This window comes from Gymnogyps californianus, chromosome 3 (genome assembly GCF_018139145.2).
Source record: "Gymnogyps californianus isolate 813 chromosome 3, ASM1813914v2, whole genome shotgun sequence".
Lineage (NCBI taxonomy): Eukaryota > Metazoa > Chordata > Aves > Accipitriformes > Cathartidae > Gymnogyps > Gymnogyps californianus.
This window is the reverse complement of record NC_059473.1, coordinates 45,411,526-45,429,200: the sequence shown is the minus strand read 5'-3', so window position 1 is coordinate 45,429,200 and position 17,675 is coordinate 45,411,526. Positions and strand designations below refer to the sequence as shown.

The following is a 17,675-nucleotide window of genomic DNA, read 5'->3' as shown; positions in this document are numbered from 1 at the left end:
AAGTTAAACAGAGTTCTTACTCATGGCATTCAGAAACTTCAGATTCTTCAGGTGTAGGACTTCCTTCTGATTTTTTCCATCCAATGACATATTTACTCACTGCTCCTTGTCTGTGGTATGGTTTTGAAACTGACCCAGAAATCTGTTGACTACTATTCTGCGACACTATATAGACTTTGGAGGTATCTAGGGAGCCACTCTTTTTAGAGCAATGTGTTGATGGGCTTCCTGAATGATGTGACCCACTGAAAAAGTAAAGAAAACACACAAAAGCAAAGATGAAATCTGCTGTACAACAACAAATCACAAATGCTTCGCCTGGTATGCAGCTATAATTCTTAATGTTAAGTTTTTCTCAGGGTTAAAAACAAGGTAGCAATATTGGTACAGTAATACAGTAATTTTCTACATACCAGCAGCATATACATTAAAACTCTTTGAGAACAGAATTGTGATGAGTTTCTAAAACAAGTAACGTATATAATTCAACTTGCTGAAATGCCAATGCAAACTGATATGAATTAAAATTAAAAGACTAAGTTCAAGACATATATATAGAATTTGTGCATGGAATTTTAAGTAAATATGTACACACACATTATTAATGGTATAATTCCATTTATATCAAGAACTACATACGGAATTACCCTAAATATCTCTCTAATTATGAAGCTTATATGCTTTTCCACTTCATGTTAATTTTGCCAGTTCATGCCACTTTAAGCTGTGTCTTTTCATTCAGTACCGTTGAGAATTTAATATTAACAGAAGTAAATTTCAGTTCAACAAAAACACTCCTCTGGATAATTTTAATAGCCTCTTTTATTATGAATAATAGTACTAGTAGGCACTAATGAAACCTTTTACTGAAGACTCTCAAAATGATTTAAAATGAACTAAAGCAAACACTTCCTCGAAGAATAAATTTCTTTTTTTCATCTTGGAGGTGAAGTAAGCAAAGCATTCAGAAACCAAGTGCCTTGCCTAAAATCAGAGGCTGGAACCTGAAGCAGCAGCTCCTAACTTCTGTTGTTGGTTTACGAATACCAAACACAGTGCTATCTTTTAATCTAGTACCAAGAGCATTGGATTAATTCAGAGAGGACCAGAAGGTGTTGCTGAAAGTGTAACCGACATGGCTACTTTGCTGTCCGTGCAGAGTCAAATACAAGCAATGCACATGCACAGATGTCATTAGATCAAATTAAAATGCTTACTGTGGAAGAAAGTTGAATCATTAAGGCAATGGCTTAATAATTTTTATCACAGTTAGTATGTGCATTTAACCTTAAAACCAATTTATTTTCCCTCCTCTCTTCCCTCTTCCTCCCCAAAAAGCAGAAATGAGATTATGAGGTTTTGGGGGAAGAAAATAATGCGGGTGATGTTAAAAGCTTTTTTGCTTGCTGTCCTTGCAAATATGCAAATAAATTATGTAAAGATGTGGTGAAGAAAATAATTCAGTTATGAAAAATTGAAATCTAAAGATGAAGCAAACATTGAAGCACAATGTAAAATACCTACCAGATCGACAGCAAGGACATTGTCCAGAGGATTTTTGTTACTTCTATTTGTAACTAAATTTAAGAAAAATTGAGCATTCAACCTCATTCTGTAGGTTTTAAATAAGGGAATATTTTTGAAGTGAAGAAACAAAATGCCTATAAAAGCCTGGTTTTAGATAATGAGTTCAATGTAATGGTTGGAACAAACAGTATATATTTTTAGGATCCAAAAGATGTTCTATGTAAGAAACAAAGCAAAACTAAAGGCAATGAAGCTAAGCTGTTTCAGCTACAGGAACATGAAGGTATTTGATAATTCATGTGCATAATTAATATAAAATAGGAGAGATAAAACCATTAATAACAGAGCTGTGAGACATAATGTTGTGCATAGCTCAAGTCTGTCTTGTAGTTTGAGATACTGTTTCCCACAGCAGGTTTAATTCTGTAAATCTTACTCAGACACTATAGTATTAGTTTTGTCAGGGAGTTCTTTATCTGATGATGTTAGAGAATCAGGGCAGTATCTTTCAACCAACCAACATCTTTCCTGTGCATTGCACTTTATCTATTCAGTAAACAGAATACAATTTTAATAAAGAACTGTTGCATTTATAGATCAATGACATTCCACCAGTCTGTGGGCTTGTTTCTTGACGTTTTACACAGTTTAGCTACAGCAGAACAAGTTCACTATTTAACATTCATAAAATAATTGTGAATTAATGCCTCAATAGTGTTAGAATTTCATCGTTATAGATTATGAAGAAATACAAACTCAGTGTCTGACCAATTGGAAAATATGTATAGGATTCAGCAGTAGATATCACACACTTATATGGTAACTTAACTTTCTTATGTCTATTTGAACACACCAGTGTTGCAGCATCACAGCTATAAAATGAGATATTTTTTAGTAACATATGCCTGTGGGTGCTGTATAGGTGATGCCAGCTTTTAAACCCAACTGCAAAATTATTTATCACTCCAAAGTCATTTGAAGGATATGTAAGCGAAGTTTAAATAAAACAGTTGGGTCACATAACGTAAGTCTGACACTTTCCTATAGCAAAAGGATTTGGCACACAAATTAGAAGGTGATCATTTGAAAACACTGCTATTGCCAAAGTGGAATTGGGCAATCCTAATGTGAATCTCATCTCAACAATAATTACTACTTTGGAAATGCCTAGGTAAACTCACTTAAAACCTATATGCCTTTTTTTTTTTTTTTTAATTTTTAATTAATCCATAAAACGTTTATTCCACAGAAGTGAGTAGCAGATTACTTAATGGCTACCTAGCACTTTAAATATGACAGCTGCTACACAAGTGCTGAGAATACATATTCTAGCCATTAGAAATCTATTTCAGCTCATTATGATGAAGTCCTAGAAACACAGAGCTTATTTGTAGCTCTTTAGAAGTCTCAATATATAAAATTAAATCTCAACACACACAAAGCACAGTAAATCTGGAGCTTCTGCATTATAACAGGGGCAGTGAAAGCTTAATGTGAAAGCATTTACCTAGTTTTCACAATAGTCTATACAATAGTCTATACTATCATCTATAACTTGTGGAAAAAAAAAAAAAATCTAGCATAAGTATACAAGACTAATTCACTCATGTCAAGCATTTAAAGAAATGAGGATACAAGATATTATTTGGTTATTTTCCTGTACTGATTGACATTGAAAACAGGAAAATCAGAGTGAAAGAAGAACAAAAAATTTCCTTCCATCCTTTACAGGGTAAAACCCCTAACACATAGACCAAAGCTTCAACTTCAAAGTCACCATGAAATGGGAACTGGGAGATAAAGGCAACCAGCTGCAAAAGTGTACTTTCAAAGTTTGCTTTAAAACAGATGTACCATGCACACATTCCATTGGTAACAAAAAGAATAGCCGAAAATCAATCAGAAATTCAGTTCAACAAACAAAACTGTAAAGCATACATCAGAATAATGTAAATTAGGGGGGATTTTATGCAATGAAGTTTCATAATATGTAAAAATTGTCCATTGCAATTTTTCTGATTTCCCTCAGCATTAACTCCCAATAAATTTGTTGCACTGTACTAAAAAAAAAAAAGTATGTGAAATAAGTTCTAGGTGCAAACTTCACTTTTACTCAGGGATGTTTCCCAACTTTAAAAACCAAAGCAATGTGCACAAGGTCACATATAAAGTCTCCATCAGATCTGGGAGTAGGGCTAGCTATGCTTTTTAGGCACTCATAAAAAATTGCCTGAAAATTGCTCATATAGGCATTTAAATACAACAAAAAAAAAATCAAAATCAGTTATATGCACTTTCAAAGAAAGGTAAACAGAATGACAACAATGAAAAAGAGTTCGCTGTATGTTAATCTATAATCCATAGTCCCTAATTTGTAAGAAACACATACCTGGAATGAGAGGAGATTTCACTTAGGTCTCCCATACTGCCTTCAGCTGTATGACTGGTAGAAATAGCAGAGGCATAGCTATGAACAGCATAGATTTTAGCTGGATCATCATCTGGCCCAGGAGTTTCAGAAGACTCGGTCCACTGCTCAGTACGACAATGTACTCCAGACCTGCTGCCAGCAAGGTGCAAAGGGGCCAGAAGAGGAGCAGGCATGCAGGGAGCTGTATCAATTCCACTGTCAGTAGAAGCCCCCTTTATATATGTTAATCCAAGCAGCTCAGGATCCATCAGATCTCCAGAACCAAAGTGTTTTTCATCACTGTTGCTGGATGTATTACTGGATAGGGTGTTGCTGCTTGAGTGGCTTGAACAGCTTTTGTCTCCAATCTTAACAACAAGAAAACAAACAAAAAAAGACCTCCCTCAAGTTAAATAGTAAAATATTTATTTTCATATAAATTACTGAATTTGTGCCATTCAAAGACCATTTTATTATTTTTTACAGTATGCTATAATATAACTGCAAAGTCTGAAAAGAGCTAATTATACCACCAGTTTCTATGAAATGAATTGCACAGCTGGCTAGACACATTAAAGGTTGATGTCACTGCAAATGAAAAAGGCTCTAGTTCCATCTTCTATGGCAAATCTTAAGATCACACTTGAATTTTCTGATTATAGGACCTGCTTAACATCCATAAAATTGCATTTTTGAACAGTTAAAATAAGCATGTTAAAGCTAGAAGCATTGGTAATTATTTGTTTAAATAAGGTCTACTGCAAATCTGAAAAACACCGAAGACTGAATTATCGTTGGCTTTTTCTCAGTGTGGATGAAATATGCAGCTTATTGGATCAAATCCAATTGCATGTGTGGCTAGTTAAATTGAAGCCAATTGCGATGTATGTGTACCAGATGAAAGTAACTGAAGTCACAGGGCCCTAAGCTAAGCATGGCTATTGAAGTGGAATAATTATGTCAGGCATTTGTGTCAATAAAGTTGGGGTTTTTTGTTGTTTCTTAAAAGCAATTTTATAGAGAGTTGGATTAACTTATCTATGTGACAGAGTAGCCAGAATAAGGGCAGATGGACTTCTATTAGGGCAGATGGACTTCTGTTAGGTAGAATACAAGTGGGAAGGGTGACTTAACTTTTTTACAAGATCCCTCTCCTAGCAGATGCATATAAACATAGCTGTTGCTCACACATTAAAGCAGTTAGACAAGGCAGCCTTTCCTGAAATGATAGTTCTATTCCATATGGAAATTAACAGGCCTCAAAATTTGAGAGAATTATATTAGAAAAAAGGAGGGGTTATATTTGCATTCATTCTAACCTTTACAACATGGCTGTCACCTTAAAAACAATGGAACAATTGATAAAAAAAAACAATGAGCTTTTTTTCCAAGGAGAGTGACTTAGAGAAAGGTGTCTGGAGAAAAGGCATGTCACTTCTTAATGTAAATGTAAAATGGAACCAAAGTGGAAAGAAACAAGGCGGGGGGGGGGGAAGCGGGCGTGTGTGAAGCTCAAAGGCATAAAATTAGCCTCAGAAGATGTATTGCATGTATGAATCTTCCCAAAAATTTCCTGTATGTTGCTGAACATACATGCTTAGGCACCTTCCTGACCCTGCAAGCAGTAGAGAATCTGCAATACAGCTATTGAGACAGACATCTTGAACTGCTCAAATTTCACTATGGCCATAGCTTAAGATCATTTTATGCATTTCCTTGTGCCAAGAGAATTTATTGTATGAAAGCTCAGCGTGGCCCTAATTGTTACATGTTGTTAAAGATTATGTCATGGAGCAAGATTAAAAACAAAACAAAAAAAACCCCACCAAAAAAACAACCACCAAAAACCAGCAGGAATATGGTATTTATTCCAGGAGAACAAAGGCAGCTTGAAGACAGCCAGTGAAATTCCCCCTGCCCTCCACCCCACAAGTTAAAACTGATAAAAAGACAGCATAGACCTTTTTTTCTAATGGTTAAATATTTTACAGAGTTCTTGTACATTTGCTGTAGTCCTCTGTGAATTTCACTGGCTGGCAGAGTCATATGGCAAACTGAGCTGAACAAAAAGGGGATGCACAAGAGAACATTACAAGGTCCTCTACAAGGTGACAACCATTTTTTTCTGTTTTACAACATCTAACAACAAAATAGCCTCATTTTATTAGCATTACCTTTATAATAACGCTGGTTCTTACTTTGTACAATATAGTTCTTTTGCACCTGCACTACACATATGCATACGCAGGCAAACACAAACACAAGCCCATTATGAAATTTTCTGTTCTGATCCCCACCATCCTAAAACCATGAGAGCTGCCGTTAGTGTAAGACACTGACTGAAGTTAAGCAAACTCATCATTTAACTTCGGTATTGGTGCTCTGTTTAATACTGATTATTACATATACTGATTCTAGCTTCCTGTCAACTTTGGCTTAAAGGTAAAAGAAGTAGTTTTGTCTTCATGTGCATAATTCTACAGCATGATTCTGTTTATGATAGTACTTTTTTCGAGAAGCATCAAGCTAGATTCTCATAAGGTATCAACGTACATAAGATGAGAAACTGGCCTCATATTCTTACCAATATAAGTCTACAAATAGTGTACAGATTCCTACTACATATAGCAGGTTTTTCAATGTAACAAACACACAAAAAAAAATAGAAAAAGACCGTGCATATCATTAGTGTGCTTTCCATCACTAAGTCATTGAGGATTTTGCCATTACTGAAGACAAGCCACTAAACTACGTAGACTAGAAATCTGTTCAGCATTCCCAACATATACAAACTACATTTTTATAGTGCTTATTGATAATTATACTACATGGGTATTTCACACAACATGACAAGTGGTACGGTGAACGTAATTTTTTTTTTTTTTAAAGGATATGAAATACTTCACAGATTAAGCAAGCCAGTATAAATGAAGGTATAAATACACAGCTGAGTGTAGACTATACTAGTTTTATCTCCTCAGTGTCCCAGACCCAAGGCCTCTTGGAGTTCTTAGTTTATAAACATAGATTAAGCATACTCAATTCACCCCACATCTAGGTGAGCATACTCTTTGCCTCCCAAAACACACAGTGGTCTTCATAAATTACTGAAATGTATTTTTAAGATGTATTTCTTTAAGTTCAGGGTGGGGGTTTTTTTGTTTTTGTTTTTAGAGTTTTGAATGACATCCAAGTAAATGACTTACATGTGAAAGTTTGTTTGGCGACTCCTTGCCACTGCCTTCTTTCTGTAAAGCCCGGTCTTTGTAGGAGCTCAGGACTTTGGTCGATGGTGCATGCCACTTGGTTTCTGCCATAAATAATTGTGTTTTAATTTCTGAATGCTAAAAAGATGAGTATACTGTACAAAGAAAAAAGGCACATGGCTCAGCATCAGGTTTCAAACCCGTACACTCTTTGGAATCAGAGACGTGTATCTTTGCAGAATTTCCTAAGATCTAGTTTTTCAACGATAATTAAACGAAGTTCAACCTGCTTTTCATCATTCATGAGGCTTTCTGAAGTTCAGGAGTAGTTTGTTCCAAGTATTATCTAAATATCCCACACTGTATTCTGTTAGACTGTAACAGTCCCCGCTTGTACTGTCATTGTACATGCTCTTTGTGTATCAAACCTCTGCATCAGAAGGTGGCTGCACTTCAACAGGCACTGCATTGCAAAGAACATTTATTTTTAAGATACAATGGTTTTTATTACCAGAATGTCTAGTTCCTTCCAAAGTTTCCTCTCGTTCTCTGCCTCCTTCACACTCCAGTGAGCCTGAACCTTGGTGGTGTTCATGGAGCAAAGGGGACTGGCACCTTTTAACATAAGCACAAAATTAAGCTGTTTGGTGTTTTTTCCTGTAAAACTAGTTACATGATGAACACCACCACTTTTTATTCTTCAAAGCAAATATTTTGTGATTTGCTTAAAAAACCATCATCCCCAGCCCCCCACCCCCCAAGCAAGTATAGTAATATTTCCAAACGCTGCATGGAAATATTTACATGCAATTTTTTCAACAGCACATTGTTATATCGTAAGTGTGAACAGGTCAAGAAGACACTGAACTTTAAGAAGAAATGCATTCTTGGGGCTACATATCCAAAGGTTTTTGCAATGAAGAACTATGGTAATGTATGCTTAACTGCTTCATGAACTAAGCCCCACAGAAAGGAACTCTGTAGTTTTGCAGGTTTTCACACTCAGAACATGTAAGCTAGTACCAGATCCATTGCTTTGTATTGTATTGCAAAATTTAAATTATTTCACAAAGCAACACACTAAACCCAAGGCTGCTATTAGAAAGAACTATGCTGGAAAAATGACACAATATGCATTTTCAATGTGTTTACTGTCACAAAATTTGCTGTAGTTTTATTCGAATTATTATATCTATTTACCTGCCAGAGATTTCAGTGAGTATTCTGAAATTCCTTGAGGAGTCTCCAAGATATTGCATATATATCTGCTACATGGAGTATCTTATCCACAAACAGTCATGCCAAAGCAACATTAAGCTTACAGACAAGGAGTCAAGGTGATGTTTTCAATATTCACATTTTTTCTGAAAAGTAGCTTCTGAAAGCCACGTGGCAAGTCTGGAATGCTTTTATATTATGCTATGTAGATACTACCATAGCTCAACATTTTATAACAGGGGTGGTTTTGGCAGCTATATTTATACAACAGAGTGATAAATTTAAAGTAATTTAGAACAGATGTGTGACCTAATATTTTTATAACATGGACAGTATATTGGGGTGGTCTTTTATACACAGATAGCTAACTTCTGAAACTTGAGCACCAAGGGATTAACAGGGATGTAAAAAAACCATCTATATACCGCAACAGCCTTTTAGGGAGAAGAGACCTCTGAAAGAGTGCTACTTTTTTGAGGAGAGATGCTAGGAAATGGATGCCACTGGAACAAGCACAGTAGGAAATAAAACCTTTGAAGAACATATAGATAATTTTTTAATCAAATGCCCTTCCACTGAAGTAAAAGGAGGAGATATTATTATTTTATTCCAGTTCTGAGTTACTAGCTGATTTCTGGCCTGTTTCTGGGAAAGCAAACCTAAGAACTGTTTGTTATTTACCTGAATTGTAAAATAACAATTTGGTCCTAAAGAGTTAAAGGAGTATGGCTTTAAAATTGTATTGGCATACATGTTACATTAAAGATCAGTAAACCTGTATGTCTTAAAATATACTAACAGAGTTTGCAAATAAATCTATGATATAGAACATCCACAAAAATTTTGCTTCAGAAAGAAGATGCATGGCAGCTATAGCAAGATTTAAAATAAATAAATAAATAATAATTAAAAAATCACCAGTACCCGTCATATCCCACTTGCTGTCTCCACTGGCTGCTCCCGCTAGGTCCTGGGTCACTGGAGGAGGACTGGTTGCTCGGAGAACTTCTGTAATGTTGACTAGAGTCATTAACAGTGCACTGAGGTATTTGTGGAGTTTCAGATTTGAACTGGGCTGTGCTTCTTTTATGAAATACATTCATTTTTACAAATAATGCAGATGCAGTATGAACACTTAATTATATTCATTTTGGGAATTTACAGTGTTATCTCATTTTCCTAAAACTTAAACAAGTGTTTTTAAAGTACATTATTTATTTCATCACTAACAAAATATTTCCAACTGAATATATAAAAAAAGCACAAAAAGAGAAAGACTAAGCGCCAAATCCTATTTTCCTTACATCTAGCTTTACTTCTGAACAAGTGGGATTGCTCAGGAGTCAGAGCAGCTGGATTAGGTCTCTAAATTTACATGTGGGAAGCTCTCATGATGGATCAGTAATGATTGTTAGTGCTTTGCATGTATTCCAATTTTCAACATAGTAATTTAGAAGAGGTAATACCAATACTTTTTTATTTTATTAATTCTTTGACATAGAAGAGCAATAAGAAAACATTTTCATGAACAGTATTATTTTGTAGTTATTATTTAGACTTTTGAGCCTCATGTCTTAACAATGTCTCTAATTACTCTTCTTGGATTTCCAGACAGTTGAAATGCAATGCTAAAATTTGGTTTTGATCACCCTCTTATCCTTCACTTCTGTGCATATCAGTCCATAGCTATAATACAATTTCTCTCAGTGACATTACCTTGAATTCCCTGTATTTCCCTTCTTTTTTTCATATCTTTTTTTTTTTTTTTTAAAGGCTATATGTAGAATGGACGTATGTACTCAGGGAATAGGTGAAAAGAGGTAGTTTTGGATTTACGCACAACGCTTTCCCAAGGACATGACATTCAATAAGCAACTTCACTGTTCAGCTTGAAAATCTTAAAGACATTAGCTATTACATTTTGTCTAACAGCCAAACACATATACAATAAGTAGATAGTGTAGTGCCTAATTTTTCAGCATGTCTCTCTCTGATAAGTATTGACAGGACTAAGCCTCTCTCAATCAAGTGAAATAATCTATAGGCTATAGTTGAATTCAGTTGCATGTTCTTGCTTCTTACCACCAAGAACTTTGCATTTCTTGCACAGCTTAAGTGAACCAGCATTAAGGAATGGCTAAGTTATGATCCCATGTGTTTCCAACCTCCAGAGTGATGTTTAGGACATTGTCCTCAAAACTGGGACATTGGTTTGTACTACCCCAGGCTGAAGAATGTCTAGATCCCAAGCCTCCCATTTGCTGGACAAGTGTCTAGCCATTAGCCTACTAAACAAAAGGTGGCTACAAAAGGAGAGCCACAGAAATCCAGTCAGTGAACGCCTCACACAGTTTCTTTACAGAAGAGTCACTGCTGCCTGCTCTCAGGAATGGATTCCAGACTCCAGGTGAAAGGACGCACTCGCCTACAAGTGTAACTCAATGACTAAAGTACATGGAGACTTCTTGGTGCAAAAAAACCAGAAGAGTGAGTCTGACTGAAGCTTCACTCTTAGGCACTCGCTATGAGCAGCTGTCACAGAATTAGGCATTTCGTAAGAACAGGAGTAGAGCTCAAGGATATCCTTGTATTTCTTAGTGACTAATTAGAGGAAACTCCTTGATCAACACAAAAGCATTTGGATTGCCTTCTCGAAACACTCAACTCTCCTCAGGAACTGTACTAGGAGCATAGGTGTTCAGCTCCCAGTTTTTAATTTCACTCCAGGGACTGGGCACCTAACTGTTACATGTCACAGTAGTTGAACTGTAGCTGCTTAAGTCTTTTACTACATCTAGGCCACATTGCTGTTGCTTCTTCCTCTTTTTATCTCTGAAAACAACCCTTTTATCACTGACTTCAATGTTAGCTCATTTTCAGATCAGTTGCTGTAACTTGCCTGTTTTATCAACCTGCTTCTCCCTGCCTGCACTCTTCAATTTGTCTAAATTGATATTGGGTCTCTGACCCTCTAAAATCTCATCATTTTCCTAGCCTGAGTATACATTTTCACCCTTGCAAGACTACTTATAAGTACTAATCAACCTTACTTCAAACTTTCTTGTTTTAAGCCCATCTCTCTGCCAAGCCATCAACTATGCCTCTTCCCATGTGGAAAGACCTTGCCAATTAGGTACCTTTCTTTTCATGTTTCAAGACCCGCATGTCACAGTCCCTCATTTTCCTCTCTATTCATTATTTATACTCTGTACCATGTCTTCCCCAGAATAGCACTTCTGCATTGCACTTGTTTTGTTTAAGTGATACAGGAATTTCTTCATGACAAGAGATAGTCTCTGTCTTAGCATTTTTTCACATGCTTCACTGAGTGTTAGGAGAAGCGCAACTTATGTTTGTAAAGTTTTTTGGAAATGAGTAGTATGTCAGAAAGCTTTCATTTTTTCTCTGTATAGGCATGCAGTATACTTAATAAAGCTCTGTAAATCCTGAAGTATTTCTAGACATTTGATACATTGTCTCCTTATGCTAGATGTTCCCGAGAATTTCAGTAACAAGACATTAGGAAAAGCTTAAGTCCTATAATGGTATATACATGCTTACAGAAATGCACCTCTCCTTTTTTCAGGAGGGGAGTAGGGGAGAGGGAGAATACAAATGATCAAATGGTCACAACTGGGAGTCTGCCTTCCCCAGGCCATGACATAGACATATTTTCAAATATGTACTACTATTACCTGTATATATTTCAAACAATTAAAAAGTCACTAATACTTTTCTACTAAATAAGATAGATAGTGTAGCAAAAGTGGTATTTCATGATTTCATCCAGAATTTTTTAAAGCTATTTAAGACTAGTATTTTAGATTTTCATATCAATTAGATATTTTCAACATGCAGTATTCTTTTCCTTGGAAATTAGAACTACATCACCCCATGGAAAAAGAGCATAAGCAGAAATAATCGCAAACAATAAAAGACAGAGTTCTGCTCAAGACATAAGGTTTTCCTAAATAATTCAAAGGTAAAATGTATTTACAAATTTTTAACTTTAAAAATAAATTTTTATCTTATGAAGAATTATGATTAAATTAAAACAGAGCTAACATTTAAGGATACCATCCCATCCTCTAAGAGGTGTTACATATTCAAATCACAAGCTCTGCTTTGTTTAATTAAAAGCAAAGCAAAGCATAAGGACTGGTAATGAGTTACAGAACCTTTTGAAACTATGCCAATAGCTTGGTAATGAGATTAAATAATTCATTTTTAAAGGGATGAGTTAATTTTATTTACAGTCATTATTTGTTTAAATAGGCTCCCAAAAGGTGGGGGACAGGACATCGTTTAGATCAAAAAGTCACAAGGCAGTTTCCCACTTTATTGATTTGGGACTAAAGGGAAAGGTCAGTTGTCCTCAGCAGTTGGATCCTCAGTACAGTCCACTTCCATCACAAACAACAAAAGTCACTTGTTTCAAGTAGAGGGAACTGGGCTCAGTGAAGGCTCTTTAATACAACCTCAGAATTAAAATTACTGTCAAAACTCAGCAAAATAAGGTTTAAAAAATAAGTATACCAGAGTTCTAGAAAGCAGAGATATCTAAAGTAAGGCACATTAGGAAAATGACAAGCATTAAACAGAGAGTGTATTACCTTGCACCATCTGGCAGTTTTCTATCAAAGGAAGTGCTGCGAGGAATGGCTGTCTGAGCCTGCTGGAGAAGCTGCTGGCACTGCAGTCTGTCAGATGTTCCTAGGATTGGAGAGGCACGAGAGAGAGGCTGCCCAGCGGGAGTCGGCACCCGATGCCAAGTGGTATTCCTTCTGAAAGGGGTTTTATACTCACATGGGGTGCCTTCACTGTCAAGTTTGTATTCCACCATGGGTATACGACAAAGTTCTGAACAACCCCTGTGGGACAAATAAAAATGCTGATCAGTCTCACTGGAGAGAACAGAAAAAGAAATCTTCCATTCTACAGTCAGAAGTATATGCATATTTTTCTTCCAGGCGCCCAAAGGTGTTCATATAGCATTGTACAACCCTTCGAATGCTTCAAAACTATCATGCCAACCAGGTAGGAAACATTTCAAAATGAAGGATTTGCTCTCATGTGCTCAAAGGCTTTTGAACTCTCTCCTTACCCTTCAAAAAGGGGAAAAGATTAAGCTTTTACAAATTAATCCACAGCTTGAATTTTACATAATAAAAACTAGTAGAAACAAAGCATTCAGAAGTCAGAAAACATCATGTTCTTCTATAACAGCTTTAGTTTGTTTAAATTTCATAAATACAAATAATTGCTTAATGTAAAAATTTACACATCCAAAATTACAAAACTTGTTTGCTGCTTTGCAGCAAACTAAACATTTCTTAGTGGTATTGAGAACCTTCCTTTAGAATCCCACCTTGTCCCCATCGAATGACAGAGAATATACACTGCAATGCAAATGATTAAGTAGCATCTAAATATTTTTCTATTTGTTTTCAAACTATACTTTCTAATGTCTCTCTTCCTGGGGGTCACTATGCCTGGAAGAGAAATGGGGAAGTGGAAGGAAGAGACAAATCAGAAACAGTCTGGCTTACAACCTCTGCTTGAAGCTTACAGTGTGGTTAACTACTAAATGTATTCCCAGAAAGCATAAACTCAGGTAAAAGTAGTGACAGTGTTCCCCAAAAGATCAGTCTGCCTGTGGGATATTTGGTCTACACTCAGGCTGGACTTGAATTAAGGATTATTGTTTCAGAAATTAGTTAATAGAAGCTTCACACCCACTTTAAGCCAGCACTGATTATCATTGCAGATATTTTATATTCTCACATACCATCTCCATTTGTCTGATAGGCACTGCGTACTAAACCAACATCTATAAAGAAAACACCCTAAATAATTCTATTGCAATGCATTAAGTTTAAGTAAGAAATAGTGAAAATTTGCTTCTCTGTCTCAACTACAATTCTGCTCCATCCCTTGAGCTGAGTCTTGATCGAGCTTTGCTTTTGTTGAAAACTCAACATTCACCATTTCTGACTAAATTAAAATCACCTAGAGAAAGTGTAATAGAGTGTGTGTACGGTGTTTACAGTCTTAATCCTGAAAATGTTTTGGCACAAATGACTTAACACAAATGTGCAGTTCAAATAAATTGTATAGATTCTCATACATTAAATTACTGTGCCCCAAAACTTCTGAACCAAACCCCCAAAGAACATTTTCATTGTCAGTGTTCCAGTAAGCAGATAAAAAAAAAAGATATTATAAAGATGCTAACTATGTTATTTAAGGTTGTTGAAGAGAAGATGCATGTGCAACTGTAGCAGTTACATTCTAGACACTCTGTATATGCCCAGTCTGATCCAGTCAAATGCTTCAGGCTGCTGAATTTTGTGGTACTAAATAGGCAAACTGTTTATCCTGTAGCATTAAATCTCAGTCCCTGCTGGCACTCAAACATATGAAAAATGTCAAGAAAGAACTATAAAACATAGAGGATAAAGCATTGAGAGTGGAGATTAGTAGCCAATGTAGGGTAGAAGACACGGTGATGAAGACGAGCTGAAGAGGGGTCACTAGAATGCTCCAAAACAGAACTCAGAATTCCTGTTTTTTCAAGGTCAGTCTTTGATCAGAAATATCAGTATGAAAAGCACCAGTAAAATTTGACATGTGTAAACTCTGCTGACAAATCATAGCTGGACATGCTGGAAGCATCAGAGAATTTCACAATAATGATTTTCTGGTTTTAGCTTCCCTATGGAAGTAAGACCACACCAATAGCCTCCTCCCACAGACAAGGAACAGAGCGACAGAGAAACCAATGTTATACAATTATCAATTAATTTCAGAAGGTCAATTTGATATATCTATAGCCTTCTCCCCACCCTGAAAATGCCACAGTTATTCAGACCACCACTTCAAACTACCTCAGTTCATGTATCTATTTTTTAAAATTGTTTCACACTTCTGAAAATCACAAAGTACAGGTTGGGCTCTTACAATGATGAACACCATGGAAAGGCCGAGTTAAGTGAATTGCCAAGGTGTAGGAGACAATAGCCTCCAGCAATGCAACCTTGATTCATTTCCAGAGCAGGTCCATGTTATGTGAACGTAGCAAGTTCTTAAAGGAAAAAATAACCTAAGATTGATGATTCAATTAAAGACTTTCATAAAGCTTTATATACAAAACAAACAGAACAAAGAATGCACAGATGACATAGCAAGGTTAATATTAGTTTAGTGCACTGCATAATTTTTCACGTGGCCATATATACACAGTTTGTCATTATTTGACTAGGAAGTTGAACAATTATGTAGGTTACAATCTCAATCATCCTTCTGCTGATTTCTTAGGATCATTTCACCCCCTTCTTCATTCCTATGGACCTTAAGTGTTAGACACAAACCACCCTCTCTCCAACTTTCATTTTTAAGATACTGATTTCACAGTTTTTCACTGGTAATTGAGAAAGTTATAGCATGTGATTGTCATTGTACCCCTTACTAGATACCCTCATAAAATACTTTAAGTGGTGTAAAAATAGCCATGGGTTTTGAAGGCAAGAGATTGTTACTACTATTTAGTTTGACTCAGCTTGCTAACTGAATAACTAAAGCATGATATAAAAATAGCAAGCTACAAGCTTTCCCACAAAGAATAAGAATTTAAAATTTTGTAAAATTTTGTGTTTGTTTACATCATGAAAATGTATTCCTCTGACAAATGAAAAAAAATGATTCAGGACACTGTTCCTGAAAAAAAAAGCTTACAAAACAACCCTATTTCAAATCACTTTAAAAACCTAACAATGTTACTTTTAAATTCAAAATGGAGCCCCAACATGACTGTTGTAACTGGCCCAAAAAATTTTCCAAGGTTAAAATGGAACTACTTCATATGGCTTCCTTTGTCACATAGACTTTTTAATTTTAAAGTGCCAAACCAATCAATGAAAAATTATGTTTCATTGCTTCACAAGCACTGCCTAAAGAACAGATACTGTTGTATACTGAGATATGTAAAGTCATAATTGTAGCTACCTCCTATATCAGAAACAAAGAGAATCAATTACTTCATGCCTGCAATCCAACAAGGATCCCCGCCCCCACTCCCTGCCGTGAATCAAACTGCAAGTTATCTTGCATGAGAAAACCACAAAATTAAATGCAATTTCCTATTAAATATTTAATTTGACCTCTATCTAACTTCTATTTATAATATTGTTACTTATTCCACTGGATGAAGAATATACATTGGCACTGGTATTGAATGATAGCTTTTAATTCACTTCTTAATTTTAATTCTTTAATTTTTTAAAAATTCACTTGAAGGAATATGTAAAGACAAATCTATATTTTATGGTCTTAAAAAGATATTTAAATTTATGTTAAACAAGTATAGGATATCAAACAACTTTCCCAATTATATTCAATATAACATTTTGAAAAACAGACTCATGTTATTTATCAAGCAAGTGCGACCAAGTCTTAACCACACATCAGAAACAAGAGCACTTCCTGTCCTTCACTATAGTTTGGTATTAATTAAATCAATCTTTCAACATAAAGCACAGACTCCTACTAATATCTTTGGTTCAAGAGCCATATTATCCTATAAAAAATTTGGTTAATAAAACCTACTCTGCAATTACACAGAGAGTATGACTCTATGATACAGCTAGCAGGTCATGACTGCATATGAAAATTTGAAAGTCCAATACAATAATCTGCAATATCTGCAAATGTTACTGCAAGGAGCGTTATGTTCTGAAACAATTATCAAGCAGTCCATTAAATTTTTCAAACTATGTTAACCAAACCTTTCAATATTAATTTAAGATTCCATATAAAGGTTCTTTAACAGGCTCTGTAAAGGGCCTACATTAGGCAAGGAAGCTAGTTAAAAAAGGTAAATGTTCATCTTCATGGAAAAGTTAGAAGCTTTCATATACTATGATCAGCAGTTTGCCACCTTGATAACTACATAAAAGCCTTCTTTTCTGTTATATCCTACCACTATCAGCTACTGGGTATAACTTTGGTATTTGGACCCCAACTATCTACAGATTTCAAGCATCATGAATGATTTATTAGGGTAATAACAAAACTAGAATAACTGGTTACAATTTAACTATAGTTCAATGTATCACAGATCTGAGCCACTAAGGGGGATGTAGGGATAGAGAAGTAATCATTGGTGTTCACCAGTTGTATTACACCACTAAATTATCCCTTACTATCACCATTTCAATTCAAAACATGTAATGTTGCTCAATAAGGAATCTTTATCTATACCTAGCAGTACAATAAGTAATTGCATTCTTCTAATTCAAACTTTGTGTTTGAAAGTA

The 17,675-nt window shown here is 35.5% G+C and overlaps 1 protein-coding gene across 2 annotated transcripts in view; it reads right to left on the bottom strand.

The window, feature by feature from the left end:
• Window positions 1–17,675, bottom strand: part of SIPA1L2 (signal induced proliferation associated 1 like 2) — a 120,510-nt gene that overhangs the window by 24,293 nt on the left and 78,542 nt on the right. For both annotated transcript variants that reach the window (XM_050893896.1, XM_050893898.1), the window contains exons 10-15: window positions 12,975–13,232; window positions 9,286–9,369; window positions 7,655–7,758; window positions 7,144–7,247; window positions 3,917–4,305; window positions 21–245 (exon numbers count right to left, since the gene is read on the bottom strand). In XM_050893896.1, the coding sequence (XP_050749853.1) occupies window positions 21–245; window positions 3,917–4,305; window positions 7,144–7,247; window positions 7,655–7,758; window positions 9,286–9,369; window positions 12,975–13,232 (1,164 nt within the window). The remainder of the gene's footprint in view (window positions 1–20; window positions 246–3,916; window positions 4,306–7,143; window positions 7,248–7,654; window positions 7,759–9,285; window positions 9,370–12,974; window positions 13,233–17,675) is intronic.